General features: G+C 47.2%; 1 protein-coding gene across 1 annotated transcript; it reads left to right on the plus strand.

The window, feature by feature from the left end:
• Positions 1–1,315: 1,315 nt before the first annotated feature.
• Positions 1,316–17,701, plus strand: LOC115578229 (myosin light chain kinase, smooth muscle-like; the record flags this gene model as incomplete). Its single annotated transcript, XM_030411092.1, has 11 exons — positions 1,316–1,360; positions 12,457–12,619; positions 13,744–13,951; positions 14,648–14,693; positions 15,290–15,455; positions 16,035–16,200; positions 16,294–16,315; positions 16,434–16,644; positions 16,917–16,993; positions 17,200–17,300; positions 17,492–17,701. Coding segments are annotated over exons 2-11 (1,366 nt in total), but the record flags the coding sequence as incomplete, so codon positions are not given.
• Positions 17,702–21,271: the final 3,570 nt, after the last annotated feature.

Here is a 21,271-nt window from a genome sequence, read left to right on the forward strand (position 1 = left end):
ATATATGTATACATGTATATGTATATATGTATGTATATATGTATATATATATTATGTACATATAAATATATATATGTGTGTATATATGTATATATATTACATATTTTGTGTGTATATACACACAAATATGTAATATATATACATATATACATACATATTTATACACATATATGTATGTATGTGTATATCTGCAGTCAGACATCAGATCACACTGTGACGGAGCAGCTTCACTTGACTGAGATTTACATCCAAACAGGCTGTCAGTTTTGTTCTGCAGGTTGAAGGTGATTGGACCTGGTACCGCAGGCTCAGTGCGCCCTCTGCTGGTGACTAAGAGACACAACGTCATCACATTCACACTCGTTAATCAGATCTAATCTATGTTTACTCAGTTTGATCCACATTAAATCCTCATCAATCATTTACAGGTTTGTCTTTCAGGTACTGAAGCGATAAAAGTCAAACACCAGATTGTTGTTGGATCAGAACCCCAGCATGGATAAGATGTGGTACAAACAGAACCTCAGTGAATAACAGTGACAGTCTGATGGCTGCAGACTGTCTGCTGAGGCCCAGCCAGCAACGTTCACATTAAAGGACTTTAAAACTGCACACTGAATTAAATCAAAATGTGGTTTAATCTTACATATCAATCAGTCATCAATCTATCAATCTATCTATCACCTCTATCATCTATCAGGCTTCATACATTTATCTGAGTTCGTCTCTGTTCTGGCTCTTGCTGTGTCTCCCTGATAACTGAATATTGATTGATTGATTTGAAAGAAGTTATGAACATCTTCTCTGTAGCTGCTGAGCTAACTGAGTTAGCACAAGCTAAACACATAAATAAATATGGCCTCCTCAGATCAGGGCCCTCAGGGGCCCTCAGGGGGCTTCAGGGGGCTTCAGGGGGCCTCAGGGGGCTTCAGGGGGCTTCAGGGGGCCTCAGTGGGCTTCAGGGGCTTCAGGGGGCCTCAGGGGGCTTCAGGGAGCTTCAGGGGCCCTCAGGGGGCTTCAGGGGCCCTCAGGGGGCTTCAGGGGACTTCAGGGGGCCCTGGTCTCAGTCAGTCTACCCCTGCTCTCCTCGTCCTCCTTCTGCAGCTCAGTGATTTCAGGGGAGGAGGAGGAGGAGGTGCAGCAGGAGGTGGAGCCTGAGGAGGAGCAGCAGCAGCAGCAGGAGGAGGAGGAGGTGGAGCAGGAGGTGGAGCCTGAGGAGGAGGAGCAGCAGCAGCAGCAGCAGGAGGAGGAGCAGGACAGCCGGTGATGAATGTGCTAGTTGTTCAGGTGCAGGACCAGACCAGGACAGGACCAGGAGCTGCTGTGAGGCTGAACTCGGTGCTCGGAGGAAACTTCCTGAGTAAGTCTGGACTTGATGTGTGTTTGTTTCTGCTGCTCTTCACTGTGACCGTCTCAGTCTGCTCAGCGGGTCGGTTCTGTCACATGTTCTGTTCGTTTTAACAGAACTTTGAAAAGTTCTCAGTGAAAACAAACGGACCCTCACTCTCTGGGGGGCGGAGTCCGCGGCCGCACGCGACTCCCGCCGGCTCACCCGCCTTTCAAAACAAACAGCTGCTGCGTTCATCGATCCAGCCTATCGATGAGTGTATGAGACTGATCAGCCTGATCCGAGTGACGTGAAGGAAACATGCTGTATGTTCATTAGTCTCATTATTCTCTCTGTTTGTTTTCATTGTGAATCTGAAGGACTTCATGTTTCTGTCCCATAAATTTACACAAAAATTTAGAAGAAAACGATCAAAGTCGGAATTCTAATATTTAAAAAGTTCCCTAAAATGATATAAAAATAATTTATCAGTTCATTTACAACAACGTTTGGATCAATTCTAAAATTCCTTCAAATATGTTTGACAGAAACATTTTATCAACACAAATCTGATTTTATATCTTTGTTTTATGTATTTGGTATTTTTCTATTCACGATTATAATGATGTAATTATTATAATAATATCATGATAATTATAATGTTAATTATATAATTCTAATAACAATTACAATATAATATCATCATATTATATATGATGATAAAATTAAATAATTATATTATATTATAAATAGATTATAATGATATGATTATATTATATTATGATAATATATTATATTATAAATATATTATAAATATAATTATATTATAATCTTTGTTTTGTTGTTTATCTGGGGATTAAAATCATTTAAATACATTTAACTGGTTTCTGTCAGCTGTTGTATGAACTGGTTTCTCAGCTGTTGTATGAAGTGGTTTCTGTCAGCTGTTGTATGAACTGGTTTCTGTCAGCTGTGTATGAACTGGTTTCTCAGTGTTGTATGAACTGGTTTCTGTCAGCTGTTGTATGAACTGGTGTTTCAGCTGTTCTATGAACTGGTTTCTCAGCTGTGTATGAACTGGTTCTCAGCTGTTGTATGAACTGGTTTCTCAGCTGTTGTATGAAGTGGTTTCTGTCAGCTGGTGTATGAACTGGTTTCTCAGCTGTTGTATGAACTGGTTTCTCAGCTGTTGTATGAACTGGTTTCTCAGCTGTTGTATGAACTGGTTTCTCAGCTGTTGTATGAACTGGTTTCTGTCAGCTGGTGTATGAACTGGTTTCTCAGCTGTTGTATGAACTGGTTTCTCAGCTGTTGTATGAACTGGTTTCTCAGCTGTTGTATGAACTGGTTTCTGTCAGCTGGTGTATGAACTGGTTTCTCAGCTGGTGTATGAACTGGTTTCTGTCAGCTGGTGTATGAACTGGTTTCTCAGCTGGTGTATGAACTGGTTTCTCAGCTGGTGTATGAACTGGTTTCTCAGCTGGTGTATGAACTGGTTTCTGTCAGCTGGTGTATGAACTGGTTTCTCAGCTGGTGTATGAACTGGTTTCTGTCAGCTGGTGTATGAACTGGTTTCTCAGCTGGTGTATGAACTGGTTTCTCAGCTGGTGTATGAACTGGTTTCTCAGCTGGTGTATGAACTGGTTTCTCAGCTGGTGTATGAACTGGTTTCTCAGCTGGGATGAACTGGTTTCTCAGCTGTTGTATGAACTGGTTTCTCAGCTGGTGTATGAACTGGTTTCTCAGCTGGTGTATGAACTGGTTTCTGTCAGCTGGTGTATGAACTGGTTTCTCAGCTGGTGTATGAACTGGTTTCTCAGCTGGTGTATGAACTGGTTTCTGTCAGCTGTTGTATGAACTGGTTTCTCAGCTGTTCTATGAACTGGTTTCTGTCAGCTGGTGTATGAACTGGTTTCTGTCAGCTGTTGTATGAACTGGTTTCTCAGCTGTTGTATGAACTGGTTTCTGTCAGCTGGTGTATGAACTGGTTTCTCAGCTGTTGTATGAACTGGTTTTCTCAGCTGTTGTATGAAACTGGTTTCTCAGCTGTTGTATGAACTGGTTTCTTCAGCTGGTGGATGAACTGGTTTCTCAGCTGGTTGTATGAACTGGTTTCTCAGCTGGTGTATGAACGGTTTCGGTCAGCTGGTGTAGGAACTGGTTTCTTCAGCTGTTGTATGAATCTGGTTTCTTCGTCAGCTGGTGTATGAACTGGTTTCTGTCAGCCTGGTGTATGAACTGGTTTCTCAGCTGTTGTATGAACTGGTTTCCTCAGCTGGTGGTATGAACTGGTTTCTCAGCTGTTGTATGAACTGGTTTCTGTCAGCTGGTGTATGAACTGGTTTCTCAGCTGTTGTATGAACTGGTTTCTCAGCTGTTGTATGAACTGGTTTCTCAGCTGTTGTATGAACTGGTTTCTGTCAGCTTGTGTATGAACTGGTTTCTCAGCTGGTGTATGAACTGGTTTCTCAGCTGGTGTATGAACTGGTTTCTGTCAGCTGGTGTATGAACTGGTTTCTCAGCTGGTGTATGAACTGGTTTCTCAGCTGGTGTATGAACTGGTTTCTCAGCTGTTGTATGAACTGGTTTCTGACAGCTGGTGTATGAACTGGTTTCTCAGCTGGTGTATGAACTGGTTTCTCAGCTGGTGTATGAACTGGTTTCTCAGCTGTTGTATGAACTGGTTTCTGACAGCTGGTGTATGAACTGGTTTCTGTCAGCTGGTGTATGAACTGGTTTCTCAGCTGGTGTATGAACTGGTTTCTGTCAGCTGGTGTATGAACTGGTTTCTCAGCTGGTGTATGAACTGGTTTCTGTCAGCTGGTGTATGAACTGGTTTCTCAGCTGGTGTATGAACTGGTTTCTCAGCTGTTGTATGAACTGGTTTCTCAGCTGGTGTATGAACTGGTTTCTCAGCTGGTGTATGAACTGGTTTCTGTCAGCTGGTGTATGAACTGGTTTCTCAGCTGGTGTATGAACTGGTTTCTCAGCTGGTGTATGAACTGGTTTCTCAGCTGGTGTATGAACTGGTTTCTCAGCTGGTGTATGAACTGGTTTCTGTCAGCTGCTGTATGAACTGGTTTCTGTCAGCTGGTGTATGAACTGGTTTCTGTCAGCTGGTGTATGAACTGGTTTCTCAGCTGGTGTATGAACTGGTTTCTGTCAGCTGGTGTATGAACTGGTTTCTGTCAGCTGGTGTATGAACTGGTTTCTCAGCTGGTGTATGAACTGGTTTCTGTCAGCTGGTGTATGAACTGGTTTCTGTCAGCGGGTGTATGAACTGGTTTCTCTTCTGGGTGAATGTGGGAAACAGACTGGAGTATTTAAGGATGTTTATGAAACGCTCGACTGACGTGAAGGAATCTCTTCACATCAAAAGATTCAGCTGTAGATTGAAGTCTGGTGCATGCTGGGAACTTTTCTGTAACTTACCTTTGAAGTTGAAACTCCCCTTTCTCCTTCATGTGCTTCAGATTTTCATGTTTCATATTTTTATCACTTCTAATATTCTGTTGCTTCTTGTTTCATTCTGGAAAACTAAAAGAATGTATAAAGGTATTTTATAATGATTCAAATAAGATGTCCACAGTTTCTGACTGTATCTTGCTTTAGTTTGATCATTTTGACACTTGTGTTATGTAGTGAGTTTCTGTTCTGTGCCCAAAATGTTTATTAATTACTGATCAGAGCTTCAGTTGGATTGTTCTGACCAGAAACAGTATAATATATAATTCTCCTTCTTTAACTCGATGCCTGTATTTGCGCTGCGCGTGTAACACAAGACATGTTTGTAATGATCATAATCACAAACCTGCCTCGTTTCTACACACTCACACATCATGCTAACAGACTGAGACTAACGCTAACAGGTGCTAATGTTAGCTACATAGCTCTTCTGGTAAAAACCGTCAGAGACAAACAGTTACTAAACATTCATTCTGAATTTTGATGTTAAATCAGCCGCTGACGGGACCGACAGGTGAACTGTAACGGACCAATCACAGACAGGATGATGTGATGGTTGTTTACACTGAACAGAAGCTCAGAGACAAACTGCAGCGTTTCCTCCTGATGATCCACTAACGACTAATACAGACGGCCGAGAGAGCGTCATGACCAGTGTGTGTGTGTGTGTTTGTGTGTGTGTGTGTGTGTGTGTGTGTGTGTGTGTGTGTGTGTGTGTGTGTGTGTGTCAGCATCTGTGTAACAACTGAGCTGCTGACTGAAACATTCCCATCACTCTGACTCTCTCTGCTCTCTGTGTTTGAGCTCGTCTGTTATCTGTTTCTGTACAACCAGTTTGTTTTATTGATTGTCGATCAGCTGCTGTCAGCTGTCAGCACTGAGTTCTTCCTGTTTCCTGATTCACACACAGCTATCTTAATGAATCCACAGTCCTGCTGTCAATGTGTACGGGTGGTAAACTTCAGTGAACGTAGTGAATCACAGTGGAGAAATATGAAGTGCTGAAGCATTAGCAGCATTAATACTTCCAGTCCCAGAAGTATAAAGATGTCACAAAGGCAGTTTAATGTAACCGGTTGTATTATTGTGAATATGACTGAACTTTGAGATAAGACTAAAACAAATCAGATCATTTAGCTTTAACGTGTTAAAAGCTGCGTAATGTTGTCAGTAGATGTCTGATTATGAGCTGAGACAATGTGCAACAATACAAAGTTTAATTTTGTGTGAAAAGAGATTCTGAGCAATCATGTGATGTTGATGAAGTTTAATTTGAAGAACGATAAAGATAAATACACCAGGATTCATTAAAGTGCTTCGAGTGAGGACGAGGACAGTGAGAACAGATGTACTTGACCATGACTCCAACTGCCCCCACAGCCACTGATCAATACAAACACACTCACCGTCCCCGAACAGGTTTCAGTCTGAGAGTCAAACACAAACGAACCATTCAGTACAAATTATAAAGCAAAAACAACTGTGAAACACAAATACTGAGGGAAGAACAATGTCCCTTTTAAGCTCAAACATGCCTAAAAGTTAATGTAAGCAATAAACATGCAAGTTAAAACAATATATGTCACTCTGCTAGAAGTGACAGGAAGAGTAATTATATTATATGAATATTTTATTAACATTAGGTAGTGGGACACTGGTGGGACGCTGTGGTGGGACAGTGTGGTGGGACAGTTAGGTGGGACGCTGTGGTGGGACAGTGTGGTGGGACGCTGTGATGGGACGCTGTGGGACGCTGTGGTGGGACGGTGTGGTGGGACAGTGTGGTGGGACGCTGTGGTGGGACAGTGTGGTGGGACACTGTGGTGGGACGCTGTGGGACGCTGTGATGGGACAGTGTGGTGGGACGCTGTGATGGGACACTGGTGGGACGCTGTGATGGGACGCTGTGGGACGCTGTGGTGGGACAGTGTGGTGGGACAGTGTGGTGGGACGCTGTGGGACGCTGTGGTAGGACGCTGTGATGGGACGCTGTGGGACGCTTTGGTGGGACGCTGTGGTCGGACAGTGTGGTGGGACGCTGTGATGGGACGCTGTGGGACGCTGTGGTGGGACACTGTGGTGGGACGCTGTGATGGGACGCTGTGATGGGACGCTGTGGGATGCTTTGGTGGGACGCTGTGGTGGGACGCTGTGATGGGACGCTGTGGGGACGCTGTGATGGGACGCTGTGATGGGACGCTGTGATGGGACGCTGTGGGACGCTGTGGTCGGACAGTGTGGTGGGACGCTGTGATGGGACGCTGTGGGACGCTGTGGTGGGACAGTGTGGTGGGACACTGTGGTGGGACGCTGTGGGACGCTGTGGTGGGACGCTGTGGTGGGACAGTGTGGTGGGACGCTGTGGGACACTGGTGGGACGCTGTGGTGGTACACTGGTGGGACACTTTAGTGGGACACGGGTGGGACGTTGTGGTGGGACGCTGTGGTGGGACAATGTGGTGGGACGCTGTGGTGGGAAGCTGTGGGACACTGGTGGGACACTGTGGTGGGACACTGGTGGAACGCTGTGGTGGGACACGGGTGGGACGCTGCGGTGGGACACTGTCGTGGGACAGTGTGGTGGGACGCTGTAGTGGGACACGGGTGGGACGCTGTGGTGGGACAGTGTGGTGGGACGCTGTGGGACACTGTGGTGGGACGCTGTAGTTTGACACGGGTGGGACGCTGTGGTGGGACACTGTCGTGGGACAGTGTGGTGGGACGCTGTGGTGGGAAGCTGTGGTGGGACAATGTGGTGGGACAATGTGGTGGGACGCTGTGGTGGGAAGCTGTGGGACACTGGTGGGACGCTGTGGTCGGACGCTGTGGTCGGACACTGTGGTGGGACACTGGTGGGACGCTGTGGTGGGACAGTGTGGTGGGACGCTGTGGTGGGATGCTGTGGTGGGACACTGTGGTGGGACACTGTGGTGGGACACTGGTGGGACGCTGTGGTCGGACACTGTGGTGGGACACTGGTGGGACGCTGTGGTGGGACACTGTGGTGGGACACTGTGGTGGGACACTGGTGGGACGCTGTGGTGGGACAGTGTGGTGGGACACTGTGGTGGGACACTGGTGGGACACTGGTGGGACACTGTGGTGGACACTGTGGTGGGACACTGGTGGGACGCTGTGGTCGGACACTGTGGTGGGACGCTGTGGTGGGACAGTGTGGTGGGACACTGTGGTGGGACACTGGTGGGACGCTGTGGTCGGACACTGTGGTGGGACACTGGTGGGACAGTGTGGTGGGACGCTGTGGTGGGACACTGGTGGGACGCTGTGGTCGGACACTGGTGGGACGCTGTGGTCGGACACTGGTGGGACGCTGTGGTGGGACAGTGTGGTGGGACAGTGTGGTGGGACACTGGTGGGACGCTGTGGTCGGACACTGTGGTGGGACACTGGTGGGACGCTGTGGTGGGACAGTGTGGTGGGACAGTGTGGTGGGACACTGTGGTGGGACACTGGTGGGACGCTGTGGTCGGACACTGTGGTGGGACACTGGTGGGACAGTGTGGTGGGACGCTGTGGTGGGACACTGGTGGGACGCTGTGGTCGGACACTGTGGTGGGACACTGGTGGGACGCTGTGGTGGGACACTGGTGGGACAGTGTGGTGGGACGCTGTGGTGGGACACTGGTGGGACGCTGTGGTCGGACACTGGTGGGACGCTGTGGTCGGACACTGTGGTGGGACACTGGTGGGACGCTGTGGTGGGACAGTGTGGTGGGACAGTGTGGTGGGACACTGGTGGGACGCTGTGGTCGGACACTGTGGTGGGACACTGGTGGGACGCTGTGGTGGGACAGTGTGGTGGGACACTGTGGTGGGACACTGGTGGGACGCTGTGGTCGGACACTGTGGTGGGACACTGGTGGGACAGTGTGGTGGGACGCTGTGGTGGGACACTGGTGGAACGCTGTGGTCGGACACTGTGGTGGGACACTGGTGGGACGCTGTGGTGGGACAGTGTGGTGGGACAGTGTGGTGGGACGCTGTGGTGGGACACTGGTGGGACGCTGTGGTGGGACGCTGTGGTGGGACAGTGTGGTGGGACACTGGTGGGACGCTGTGGTGGGAAGCTGTGGTGGGACACTGGTGGGACGCTGTGGTGGGACAGTGTGGTGGGACAGTGTGGTGGGACGCTGTGGTGGGACACTGGTGGGACGCTGTGGTGGGACAGTGTGGTGGGACACTGGTGGGACGCTGTGGTCGGGCACTGTGGTGGGACACTGGTGGGACGCTGTGTTGGGATGCTGTGGTGGGACAGTGTGGTGGGACACTGGTGGGACGCTGTGGTGGGACACTGGTGGGACGCTGTGGTCGGACACTGTGGTGGGACACTGGTGGGACGCTGTGGTGGGACAGTGTGGTGGGACGCTGTGGTCGGACGCTGTGGTGGGACACTGGTGGGACGCTGTGGTGGGACGCTGTGGTGGGACACTGGTGGGACAGTGTGGTGGGACGCTGTGGTGGGACACTGGTGGGACGCTGTGTTGGGATGCTGTGGTGGGACAGTGTGGTGGGACACTGGTGGTCGGACGCTGTGGTGGGACACTGGTGGGACGCTGCATTGGGACACTGGTGGGACGCTGTGGTGGGACGCTGTGGGACGCTGTGGTGGGACAGTGTGGTGGGACACTGTGGTGGGACACTGGTGGGACGCTGTGGTGGGACGCTGTGGTGGGACACTGGTGGGACGCTGCAGTGGGACACTGGTGGGACGCTGTGGTGGGACGCTGTGGTGGGACACTGTGGTGAGACGCTGTGGTGGGACAGTGTGGTGGGACGCTGTGGTGGGACGCTGTAGTGGGACAGTGTGGTGGGACACTCTTGTCTCCTCTCCCGTCTCCTCTCTCGTCTCCTCTCTCGTCTCCTCCCTTGTCTGATTTCAAAGGGAGTTCTTGTATTTTATACTCCATTACATTTATTTAACAGCTGAATATAAAGATTTTACACTATAGATAATATAACACATTTTTTAAAAACATCACATCATAAAATGTAATGATTAATGAATAAATGTGTATGTACGGAGTCCTGCAGGGGACATGGATGGGTTTTTTTTTATCTCGTGCGCGCCCCATCCATGTCCCCTGCAGGACTCCGTAGCTCCGTATTTATGACACTGTGTAGAAATTAGCCATGATGTGATGACATCACCGTTATATCTCCCTCAGCAGATTATTTAATTACAACAAGTATTAACTATCATGTCCAAGTTCTCACGATTATAACAAACCGACTTCATGAGAGTTTGTTGAGAACTGAAGCGGTTCTGGTTCTGTGCTCAGTCTTCTCTTCACATTGTTTGCTTGAATCTTGACCTCAACATGGCGCCCGCGTCGCGTCGACAGCGAGCCGCGGCCGGACAGGTAGCTACTGTCTGTATCGATCATCGATAACCTGATTAGCTTATTTACTTTTCTAGCGTAGCGGAGCGTTGTAAACAGGTCACATGAGACAAAACAAGACACATATGAAGATAGCTGTTAGCATTAGCTTCTGACTGCTAACGGACAAACTGTACCGGACTTGTGTTTCGTGCTAATTAGCTAACGTTAGCATGTTAACGGTCTAAACTAAGATGGTGGACGTGGTAAATGTCTGTCTGGGCCTGTTGTCTTCACATCCACTCTGTCCGTCAGCTGCTGCTTATAAACTTTGACATTTTAGTTTAAATGTTTGATTTTTACCTCCTGTCTTTTTTTATCGCAGCGTGTTTGTGTGAACAGGATTAGCTTTAGCATTATTAGCAGCAGTTTGTAGAGGCAGCCTTTTATATAAAGAGTGAATGTCTGGAAACAATCAGACCGCTGAACACACGCTGCGTCGCTCCAGCACCACTAATGTGGACTTAATAGGAAGCAAAGGTCGACGTTTAGATAAAAATGTTATTTAAAAACAAAGTTAGGCAGAGTTCAGGTTTAGAGGTTTACAGCCATGTAAGGCAGCCGGGTGTTCGCAGCATATCTGAACTGTGACGGAGTGAAACCAACAGAACTCAGTCTGTTTGTTCTGAAAACATCCAGCATGCTTCACTCTGATGAAACCAGCTGGCCATCCAGCTAACACAACACCAAGTCACACTGACGGACAACTCTCACTGAGCATGCGCAATGAACTGACGTCCTGTTGTTAGAACACCTGGATACACCTGCCACACTTCAGGCTGAAGAGGACAACAGGTGGGTGCTGAGTCTGATGAGCTGAGGCTGGTGAGCTGAGTCTGATGAGCTCAGGCTGATGAGCTGAGGCTGGTGAGCTGAGTCTGATGAGCTCAGGCTGATGAGCTGAGGCTGGTGAGCTGAGTCTGATGAGCTGAGTCTGATGAGCTCAGGCTGATGAGCTGAGTCTGATGAGCTCAGGCTGGTGAGCTGAGTCTGATGAGCTCAGGCTGATGAGCTGAGTCTGATGAGCTCAGGCTGGTGAGCTGAGTCTGATGAGCTCAGGCTGGTGAGCTGAGTCTGATGAGCTCAGGCTGATGAGCTCAGGCTGGTGAGCTGAGGCTGATGAGCTCAGGCTGATGAGCTGAGGCTGATGAGCTGAGTCTGATGAGCTCAGGCTGATGAGCTGAGTCTGATGAGCTGAGGCTGATGAGCTCAGGCTGATGAGCTCAGGCTGATGAGCTCAGGCTGATGAGCTCAGGCTGGTGAGCTGAGGCTGATGAGCTGAGTCTGATGAGCTCAGGCTGATGAGCTGAGGCTGGTGAGCTGAGTCTGATGAGCTGAGTCTGATGAGCTCAGGCTGATGAGCTGAGTCTGATGAGCTCAGGCTGGTGAGCTGAGTCTGATGAGCTCAGGCTGATGAGCTGAGTCTGATGAGCTCAGGCTGGTGAGCTGAGTCTGATGAGCTCAGGCTGGTGAGCTGAGTCTGATGAGCTCAGGCTGATGAGCTCAGGCTGGTGAGCTGAGGCTGATGAGCTCAGGCTGATGAGCTGAGGCTGATGAGCTGAGTCTGATGAGCTCAGGCTGATGAGCTGAGTCTGATGAGCTGAGGCTGATGAGCTCAGGCTGATGAGCTCAGGCTGATGAGCTCAGGCTGATGAGCTCAGGCTGGTGAGCTGAGGCTGATGAGCTGAGTCTGAGGGAGTCAGGATCAGATTTGGGGGAAAAAATATATTTCAAAAGTGAAGAATTCAAGTGATTCTGATCAGTGAAGTGAAAATCACTTGTTTCACCTTATAAGCTGAAACATGGAGCGAGTCACATGTTACCGTGTTCTCCACTGATCGAACACACACACACACACACACACACACACACACACACACACACACACACACACACAGTGTTTTTTCCCCCTCATGTCTTTGATCTGTTCATCCCTCAACACACACACACAGTTGACAGAATAAATGTGGGCACAATGCGTTTCTGCAGAACCACAGTTATGTTACAGCTTCATGTTTCTTGATGTTGAACATTCTGTTTGTCAGTTTTCACAGGTCTGTGTTTAAACTGTGAGGTTCAGGTGCAAAAATCACCTGGTTAGTCAGAACACATCATGTCTGGACTAATGGTTCTGTCTTCATATTTAAAACATCCTGAGGTGTGAGTCGAGACGCAGAAGACTGTTTGGCACCTTGTTGTCTGTAATGACTCCTCCTCCTCCTGAAGTGTCGATGATGTCACTCAGGTGTATTTTCTCTCTGGCAGAAGGATGAGTAACGTCCAGTTGGCATCAGCTTCATCCACCATCTCTCAGGTGTCAGCCCTGTCACCAGGATGCAGTTCCCACAGCAACGAGCCTCCAGCTTTCATCCTCCCTCCACGCAACGCCCGGGTCGCCCTGGGGGGAGACGCCCGACTTGAGGGGAAGGTGGGACACACTCAGACACGTCTGATGGTTTGAATGTAAACTCATAAGTTAGGATCATAAAGGGTCATCGTCTGGGAACAGTAGTGAGATCATTTCATTAAGATGTGACTGTCAGATAGTTATATTTTGTGAGAGGTCAGAGGTCATGAACGGCAGGACGAGTCCTCCTCTGGAGGCTCACTTTAACCTTTCACTGGTGCACAGGTGTATTCAAGTGTTCCAACATGTACAGATATTTAGGTGTTGTAGTTTACCTGCTGAAACAAGGAAGGGAACAAGTAAGGAAACAAAAGAAGAGGAAGGAGACGAGAGAGGAGACAATGGAGGAAATGTAGTGTAAACTAATAAAGAGATGAAGCAGGAGGAGAAAGCCCTGCTAAAAAAAAACAGCACCAAAACAAACATATGCTGGTCTTGCTGGTGACTTTTCACCAGCAAGACCAGCATATGTTTGTTTTGGTGCTGGTCTATGCTGGTTTTTTCAGCAGTGAGGAAAGGAGACGAGGGAGGAGATAAGGGACGTGGGTGTGAGAACAGAAGGATGAACGTGTCTTCAGTCTTGTGACCGGCTGTATCCTGATGTGAAGAAGTCAACCAGACACACACACACACACACACACACACTCTCTCCTCTCAGGTGGAAACACTGCTCTGTTCATTCTCCACTTGTTGGTGAGAAGAATGTTGTGTTTGTAAAATCCCACAGCACCTGAATGCACCGTCAGAGCACAGTACTCAGCTCAGAGGCAAAACATGGAGGTTGATTGCACTGCAAGGCCTCATGGGAGTTGAGCTTGAAGCCATCACACACATCTGCGTGCCACATTACTGAGGAAACGTTCTTACACTCCTCAGAGAGCAGTGTGTGTGTGTGTGTGTGTGTGTGTGTGTGTGTGTGTGTGTGTGTGCCCTTTTCTTCTGACTACAAGATCGATTATTATTATCCAACAGGCTTTGTTATCTCCAGATAACTGTATAAAATGTTAACGGCAGATCTCGCCTTCTGTGGGTAAACATCTCAAAAATCTGATTATTGATCAAACCTCAAGCTGTAAACTGATCTGACTGATTGTCTGATTGGTATGGAGCGAGTAATGAATTGATTAAACACCTCTGTCCTTCAGGTGCGTGGATATCCTGAGCCTCAGGTCACATGGCACAGAGAAGGGAGGGCTGTGATTGGTGGAGAGCGCTGTGTTGCGAAGCAAGGTGGGCGGGGCACCTTCAGCCTGGTGGTGGGTGGAGTCAGAGAGGAGGACCTGGGCCGTTACACCTGTCAGGCCGCCAATCAGGCCGGGAGCAGACAGGTTACCGTGGAGATTCTTCTGGAAGGTTTGAACACCTGATCGTTACGACTCAAACTTCTAATACAGTGTCAGGATAATCAATTACTGCAAATACTGATACTGCTGCCAGGATTACTCCACGGCCAGGATTACACACACACACACACACACACACACACACACACACACACACACACACATATATATATATATATATATATATATATATATATATATATATATATATATATATATATATATATGAACCATTGTGGGTTTTAGGTTGTCGGTTCTGTCAAAAAGATGTCAGAAAACAATGAAAGTCAAATGAAAGTGAAGTCATCCAATGTCTTGTTTTGTACAAACGATCATCAGGAAGATAAGAAGAGAATCGTTACTGTGAACAAAGTAAAACAGGATGTGAGATTATTAAAGTGTTGTGTTTATTGTTCTGTGCTAATTTCAGTCTTTCCTGTCTGCATTTCATTAAAAGTATGTTTGAGATGAGATTAGATTAGACATTTATTGCATACACATGATGTAGTTTCATTCTGTTAGATCCTGTCTCTGTCGTGTCTGTGTGTTTTATATGTGCCAGTGTTTCTTTGTCTTTCTGTCTGACTCGCTCTGAGTTGCTGTGTTGTTGTTGGTTAGGTAAGGCTCTTTTCCTTCTCGTCTTGTTCCTTTAAGCAGCTGAACTTTTTTCTGGTCATCTAACGTTTTAATGTTTTTCCACCTGCAGAGAATTCTGGGAAGAAGTTTGTCCTCAGTTCCTCCGTGAAAACAGGGTGAGCTCCTCCTCCGTCTCTCCTCTCATGTTTGTCGAGTCGTGGTGATAAATGCCGAGTCGTAACTCTCGTTGGTGTGTTGGAGGAGCTTCAGACTCAGACCTCCTGCTGCTTTTTAAAACAGTCCTGAGGACGATCCTTAAATCCTTCACATCTGCTCCTCTGGAGGTTTGATCACATCAGCAGAGATTCACTGCTGTTTCCTTTAAAATCAAACTGGAGCAAATGTGTCAGAATATTTTCCACTGTTGGAAACTAAGAACTGTGTTAAAGAACATCTTTGAGACGGTTGTGAAGTATTTCAGTTTTCTGCAACTTTCTACCTCCACTCCACCTCAGAAGTGTATATATATACATACATTATATATATATATATATATATATATATATATATATATATATATATATATATGAGAGAGAGATATATCTCTATATATATATCTATAGATATATATATCAAACACATATACATATATGAATATGAATCCACTACATTTATTTTAAAGCTTTACTTTTGTGCTTTAATCGTCTTTCTCACTCCTGTGAAGAAGTTAGGATGAGTCATGCCCATGGAACTACATTTCCCATGATTCCAGGTGTCGCTCTGGCATCCCGGGGGGAGACAGCAGGCCCAGTATTTGGGGTGAGAGTCCACCAAAGTTCGTCGCTAAACCGAATCGAGTGTTCGCCAAGCTGGGACAGACCGGGAAGTTCTCCGCCAAAGCAACAGGACGTCCACAGCCCCGGGTCACATGGTACAAGGTGGGAGGAGCTTTATGAAGAGGTTCACATCCCTTTTACATCAAGATGTGATCTATATCCAGAAACGTTATCCAATAAAGAAAAAGACACGTTAATGCAGCTGTGAATGAGCTCATCTGGAATCTGTACGCATCCTAACACTAATACAGAGGTTGGTGTTTAGATAAATGAAATATACAGTAAGTTGTTGAGCAGAAAGAAATGCTTCTCTAGATAAGACTGTTGGGTCTTTCTACGACACTGAAGGTTTCACAGCAGACGAGCGGATCATCTGCCTTTTCTTTGTCAGAGTCACAGTGACTGCGAATGTCTTGACCAAGAATTGAACATAAAGAGAAGAGTGAGTGAGTCCAGAGCTGAGAGGAGCTCACTGAGGTAAAACTTTGATTTCAGTGACTAAAGAAAATTTTAACAGAAGTAATACGAAGTTGTGGCTCCACAGGACGCAGAGAAGAAGTCAGACATCGCCTCTTCTCCCACTCTTCTTCCTTTGTTAAACCTGTTGCCTACATTACCCACAATGCAGCTGAGCCTCTCTCTTTCTGTCCCTCTCTCTGCCTCTGTGTGGCTGTCTGTTAGGGGGAGGTGGAGCTTCAGTTTTGTGGGCGGGTCAGTATGTATGAACGCTCTGGTCTTCACTTCCTGGAGATACAGGAAGTGTGTGTGGAGGATGCAGGAAGTTACACATGTTTGGTCATCAACAGCGCCGGAACGGCAACCGCCACCGCCGTCCTGAACGTCCAGGGTGAGACGACCAATCAGGTTTAACCTCAACACTCCTGACAGAATAATTTGATATATAGCAGAGTGAATATTTGTGTCCTGTTTCTGCCCTCAGGTGTTCCTGAGGACTCCTCCAGGTGAGTCACTCTCTGACTGCACTTAGAAAATGATAACGAGCACAAGATGCTTCAAACTAACAACAATAAAGATGGAGGGTAAAGTTTCTGCATGTTGATCCTGATGATCCTCCCGCAGGTCTGTCCGCCCAGCCGAGGCCTCACAGACCAGAGCCAGGGACCAGGGTCATCTGAAGGAGGACAGAGCTGCTCCCAGTGCTCCCAGTTCCCCAGCAGAGCAGCCCAGACTAAGAGAGAAGGAGCAGCTGAGCCTCCCATCAGCCTCCTGGAGGAGCAGACCTGATGTACAGCTCCCTCTGGTGGCTGAGAGGAGACCTGCAGCTGCTCAGGTAAAACTGTACCTCACCTGTAGTCATGTAGACTTTCATCAGCAGCTCCCATGATCGCATGCTGCTTCTGTCTTCAGTTCTTTCTGGGATCAAATATGTTGGTCTATTATAAATATGTATTCTGTGCCTCCACCGTCACTGTCAGCATGTGGTTGTTATACGGTCGGTCCAATGTGCACAGCAGCACTTCCTGCGTCCTGTAACCGAAAGTTGATTTAAAAAGCAATTTATTAGCCTTTAAACTCTAATTCTGTCTGTCTGTCTGTCTGCAGGTCCAGTCTGTCTCCAGTCTGGATCCAGCTCAAACTGGTTCCGCCCAGCAGCCAGTGAGCAGCTCAGACAGCAGCAGGTAGTCACACCTGAAGATCTGGAGGTCACGGGGGACTGGACTCTGAGCAGAGTTAGCTTATGAGCTAATGTTAGCATTACATTACACATAGAATTGATTTTCTCTCTGAGTTGGAATGTACCAGTTGTTATTATGAATGTGACATAACTTTACAGTCTAATGCCCAGTGAGTGTGTCAGAGCTGTTTATTATTATCTGTGTCTGAGGGCTGGGAGGAGGTCGGTGTCGGGGTTCAACCTGCGGTTCGAGGCCGTTCCTTTAGACCAGGAGGCCACGGAGGGAGCGCAGGTCACATTCACCTGCCAAGGTAATATGACCTTTGATTCTGACTCAAGATTCTTCAATAATAATGAATCATAATGATGATAATCATCATCAGGGTTGTGTGTTTCATTGTGAGCTGAAGTCTTTTTGTTTCTTTGTTAAATCATTAAACTGTGAACCAGCTTCCACTCAGATCTTCCTTTAACTAAAGTAAAGTCTGCTGCTCACCTGCAGTCTCATCTGCTTCCGTTGCCACGGTTACATGGCTGAAGGAGGGGGTGCCGGTGAGGATTGGTCCAGGTCTGCAACAGAGACAGGATGGTACCTGTCTCACTCTGACCATCGAGAGAGTAAGACAGGTGGACCAGGGAACCTACATGTGTCAGCTGATCACTGCTGACAGAGCAACGGTCACCTCAGCAACATGGACGCTCCGAGTTCACAGTAAGACACCTGAGGTCACCTGACCTTCCAACGAGAAACACTTCAGCATGACGGCTGTGTCACTGCTCCTTACATAGTGCACTACATAGTGACGACGCCATTTTATAGTGCTGTCCGAATGTCTAGTGGGAGTTATTATACCCTACGTAGTGACTCAAGGTATCCCACAATGCATCGTGAAAAGTATTGTTCAACTGATGGTCATTAACCAAGAAAAATGGCGCCTTAATGTCTGAAAGTGCTTTTGTCTTTGTGCTGATGAGCTCCCTGTTAGTCCACCATGTTGGACTTCCTGTGTGGTGACCGGGCAGCAGGGGGTGAGGACGGACTTCAGAAACCTGCCGTGTTTCAGTTCAGGGTGTGCGTCCTCTGAAGGACTCGGTCTTTGTGGTCTTTGAAGGCGAGTCCTTCAGAGAGACCTTGTTAACCTCGTCAGCCGTTGTTAAATGTGACGGTCTAGCCTTTGGAGCATTTCCTGGTTGCGTCACCAAATGTTTTACCCTCACGTCACGTTTTCTGCCGCCCAGGCCCGCAAAAGTGATGATCTACATCACGCGATGTCGCCATTTTCTCTCTTTCTTTCTTCTTTTTCGGGCACACGAGGAATCTTGGGATATGTGAGGCCACGAAGGATCGCAACGGTGCATCCTCCAGAAACAGGAAGGAGCATCTGGAGGAGCCTTCAGACTGGGACAGCCTTCACACGGCGTTGTGACGTAATTGGCCTTCAGATGCTCCTCTGAAGGACGCAGACCTGAACTGAGACACAGCATGTGTTCATGGGGAGTGTGGTGGGCTGAAGTCTCCAGCAGAGGGCAGCAGAGTCAAACACTCGGAAGCTTTATTTCACTTAAAGACAGAAGTTTTTCTAACCTGTTTAAATAATGAACACAACAGAAGATAAAAACATTTAGAAGCCATAAACATTATGAACATCATCATGACTTGTGAAGGAAAGTGCAGATAAACATTCAGGAGATGAACGTACATGTAGAAACACAACAGCTGTTATCAGAGAGGAGACTGGTCGACAGACAGGATGTCACAACACAACCAGTACTCACATCCTTCAGTGCCAATAAAACAATATATGTAAGTGCTCTCAGCTTCACACAGGTACAGTATCAGTCTTAATGGTGATCAATCTCAGTGGTTGTCACCGGAGAGACAAGACGAAGAGGAAACAGTTGTGATGGACAACATCTGTTTTCACTCTCTAGACTTTAATCTGATCTTTGATTTTTAGTGAAGTAAATATCATTTGATCAGTCATCAAAATGAAAGCTTGTGAAACATGATGAGGAGACACCATGAAAACATTAATGATGAAACATTAAAGCTTTTCATACGTTCTTATCAGTGTCATGATAACTGTTGTCCAGTGCTCAGAGCCCAACAGCTGTCCAACAGTTCATTACTAAATAAAGTATTCTTTCTTGAAGAGACAACATCTGTAGAGAGACAACATCTGTAGAGAGACTTCTCAGAGGGACAACATCTGTAGAGAGACTTCTCAGAGGGACAACATCTGTAGAGAGACAACATCTGTAGAGAGACTTCTCAGAGGGACAACATCTGTAGAGAGACCTCTCAGAGGGACAACATCTGTAGAGAGACTTCTCAGAGGGACAACATCTGTAGAGAGACCTCTCAGAGGGACAACATCTGTAGAGAGACTTCTCAGAGGGACAACATCTGTAGAGAGACCTCTCAGAGGGACAACATCTGTAGAGAGACCTCTCAGAGGGACAACATCTGTAGAGAGACCTCTCAGAGGGACAACATCTGTAGAGAGACTTCTCAGAGGGACAACATCTGTAGAGAGACTTCTCAGAGGGACAACATCTGTAGAGAGACTTCTCAGAGAGACAACATCTGTAGAGAGACTTCTCAGAGAGACAACATCTGTAGAGAGACAACATCTGTAGAGAGACTTCTCAGAGGGACAACATCTGTAGAGAGACTTCTCAGAGGGACAACATCTGTAGAGAGACTTCTCAGAGGGACAACATCTGTAGAGAGCTTCTCAGAGAGACAACATCTGTAGAGAGACAACATCTGTAGAGAGACTTCTCAGAGAGACAACATCTGTAGAGAGACCTCTCAGAGAGACAACATCTGTAGAGAGACTTCTCAGAGAGACAACATCTGTAGAGAGACTTCTCAGAGGGACAACATCTGTAGAGAGACCTCTCAGAGGGACAACATCTGTAGAGAGACTTCTCAGAGGGACAACATCTGTAGAGAGACTTCTCAGAGAGACACATCTGTAGAGAGACTTTCAGAGAGACACTAATCTGTAGAGGACCTTCTCAGAGAGACAACATCTGTAGAGAGACTTCTCAGTAGAGACAACATCTGTAGAGAGACTTTCTCCAGAGATACAACATCTGTAGAGAGACCTCTCAGAGGGACAACATCTGTAGGAGAGGACAACATCTGTAGAGAGACTTCTCAGAGAGACAAACATCTGTAGAGAGACTTCTCGAGGGACAAACATCTGCTAAGAGGACTTCTCAGAGGAGACCACATCTGTAGAGAGACAACATCTTGTAGAGAGACAACATCTGTTAGAGGAGACTTCTCCAGAGACAAACATCTGTTAGAGAGACCTCTCAGAGGGACAACCTCTGTAGAGAGACAACATCTGTAGACGAGACTCTCAGAGAGACAACATCTGTAGAGAGACTTCTCAGAGGGACAACATCTGTAGAGAGACTTCTCAGAGAGACAACATCTTAGACCTCAGAGAGACCATCTTAGAGAGACAACATACTGTAGAGAGACTTCTCAGAGAGACAACATCTGTAGAGAGGACTACTTCTCAGAGAGACAACATCTGTAGAGAGACTTCTCAGAGGGACAACATCTGTAGGAGAGACTTCTCAGAGGGACAACATCTGTAGAGAGACTTCTCAGAGAGACAACATCTGTAGAGAGACCTCTCAGAGGAGACAACATCTGTAGAGAGACTTCTCAGAGGACAACATCTGTAGAGAGACTTCTCAGAGAGACAACATCTGTAGAGAGACTTCTCAGAGAGACAACATCTGGAGAGAGACTTCTCAGAGGGACAACATCTGTAGAGAGACTTCTCAGAGAGACAACATCTGTAGAGAGACCTCTCAGAGGGACAACATCTGTAGAGAGACTTCTCAGAGAGACAACATCTGTAGAGAGACTTCTCAGAGGGACAACATCTGTAGAGAGACCGCTCAGAGGGACGACATCTGTAGAGAGACCTCTCAGAGAGACAACATCTGTAGAGAGACTTCTCAGAGAGACAACATCTGTAGAGAGACCTCTCAGAGGGACGACATCTGTAGAGAGACTTCTCAGAGAGACAACATCTGTAGAGAGACTTCTCAGAGAGACAACATCTGTAGAGAGACCGCTCAGAGGGACGACATCTGTAGAGAGACAACATCTGTAGAGAGACTTCTCAGAGAGACAACATCTGTAGAGAGACTTCTCAGAGAGACAACATCTGTAGAGAGACAACATCTGTAGAGAGACAACATCTGTAGAGAGACAACATCTGTAGAGAGACTTCTCAGAGAGCACATCTGT

Source organism: Sparus aurata, unplaced genomic scaffold, assembly GCF_900880675.1.
Source record: "Sparus aurata unplaced genomic scaffold, fSpaAur1.1, whole genome shotgun sequence".
NCBI classification, from domain to species: Eukaryota; Metazoa; Chordata; class Actinopteri; order Spariformes; family Sparidae; genus Sparus; species Sparus aurata.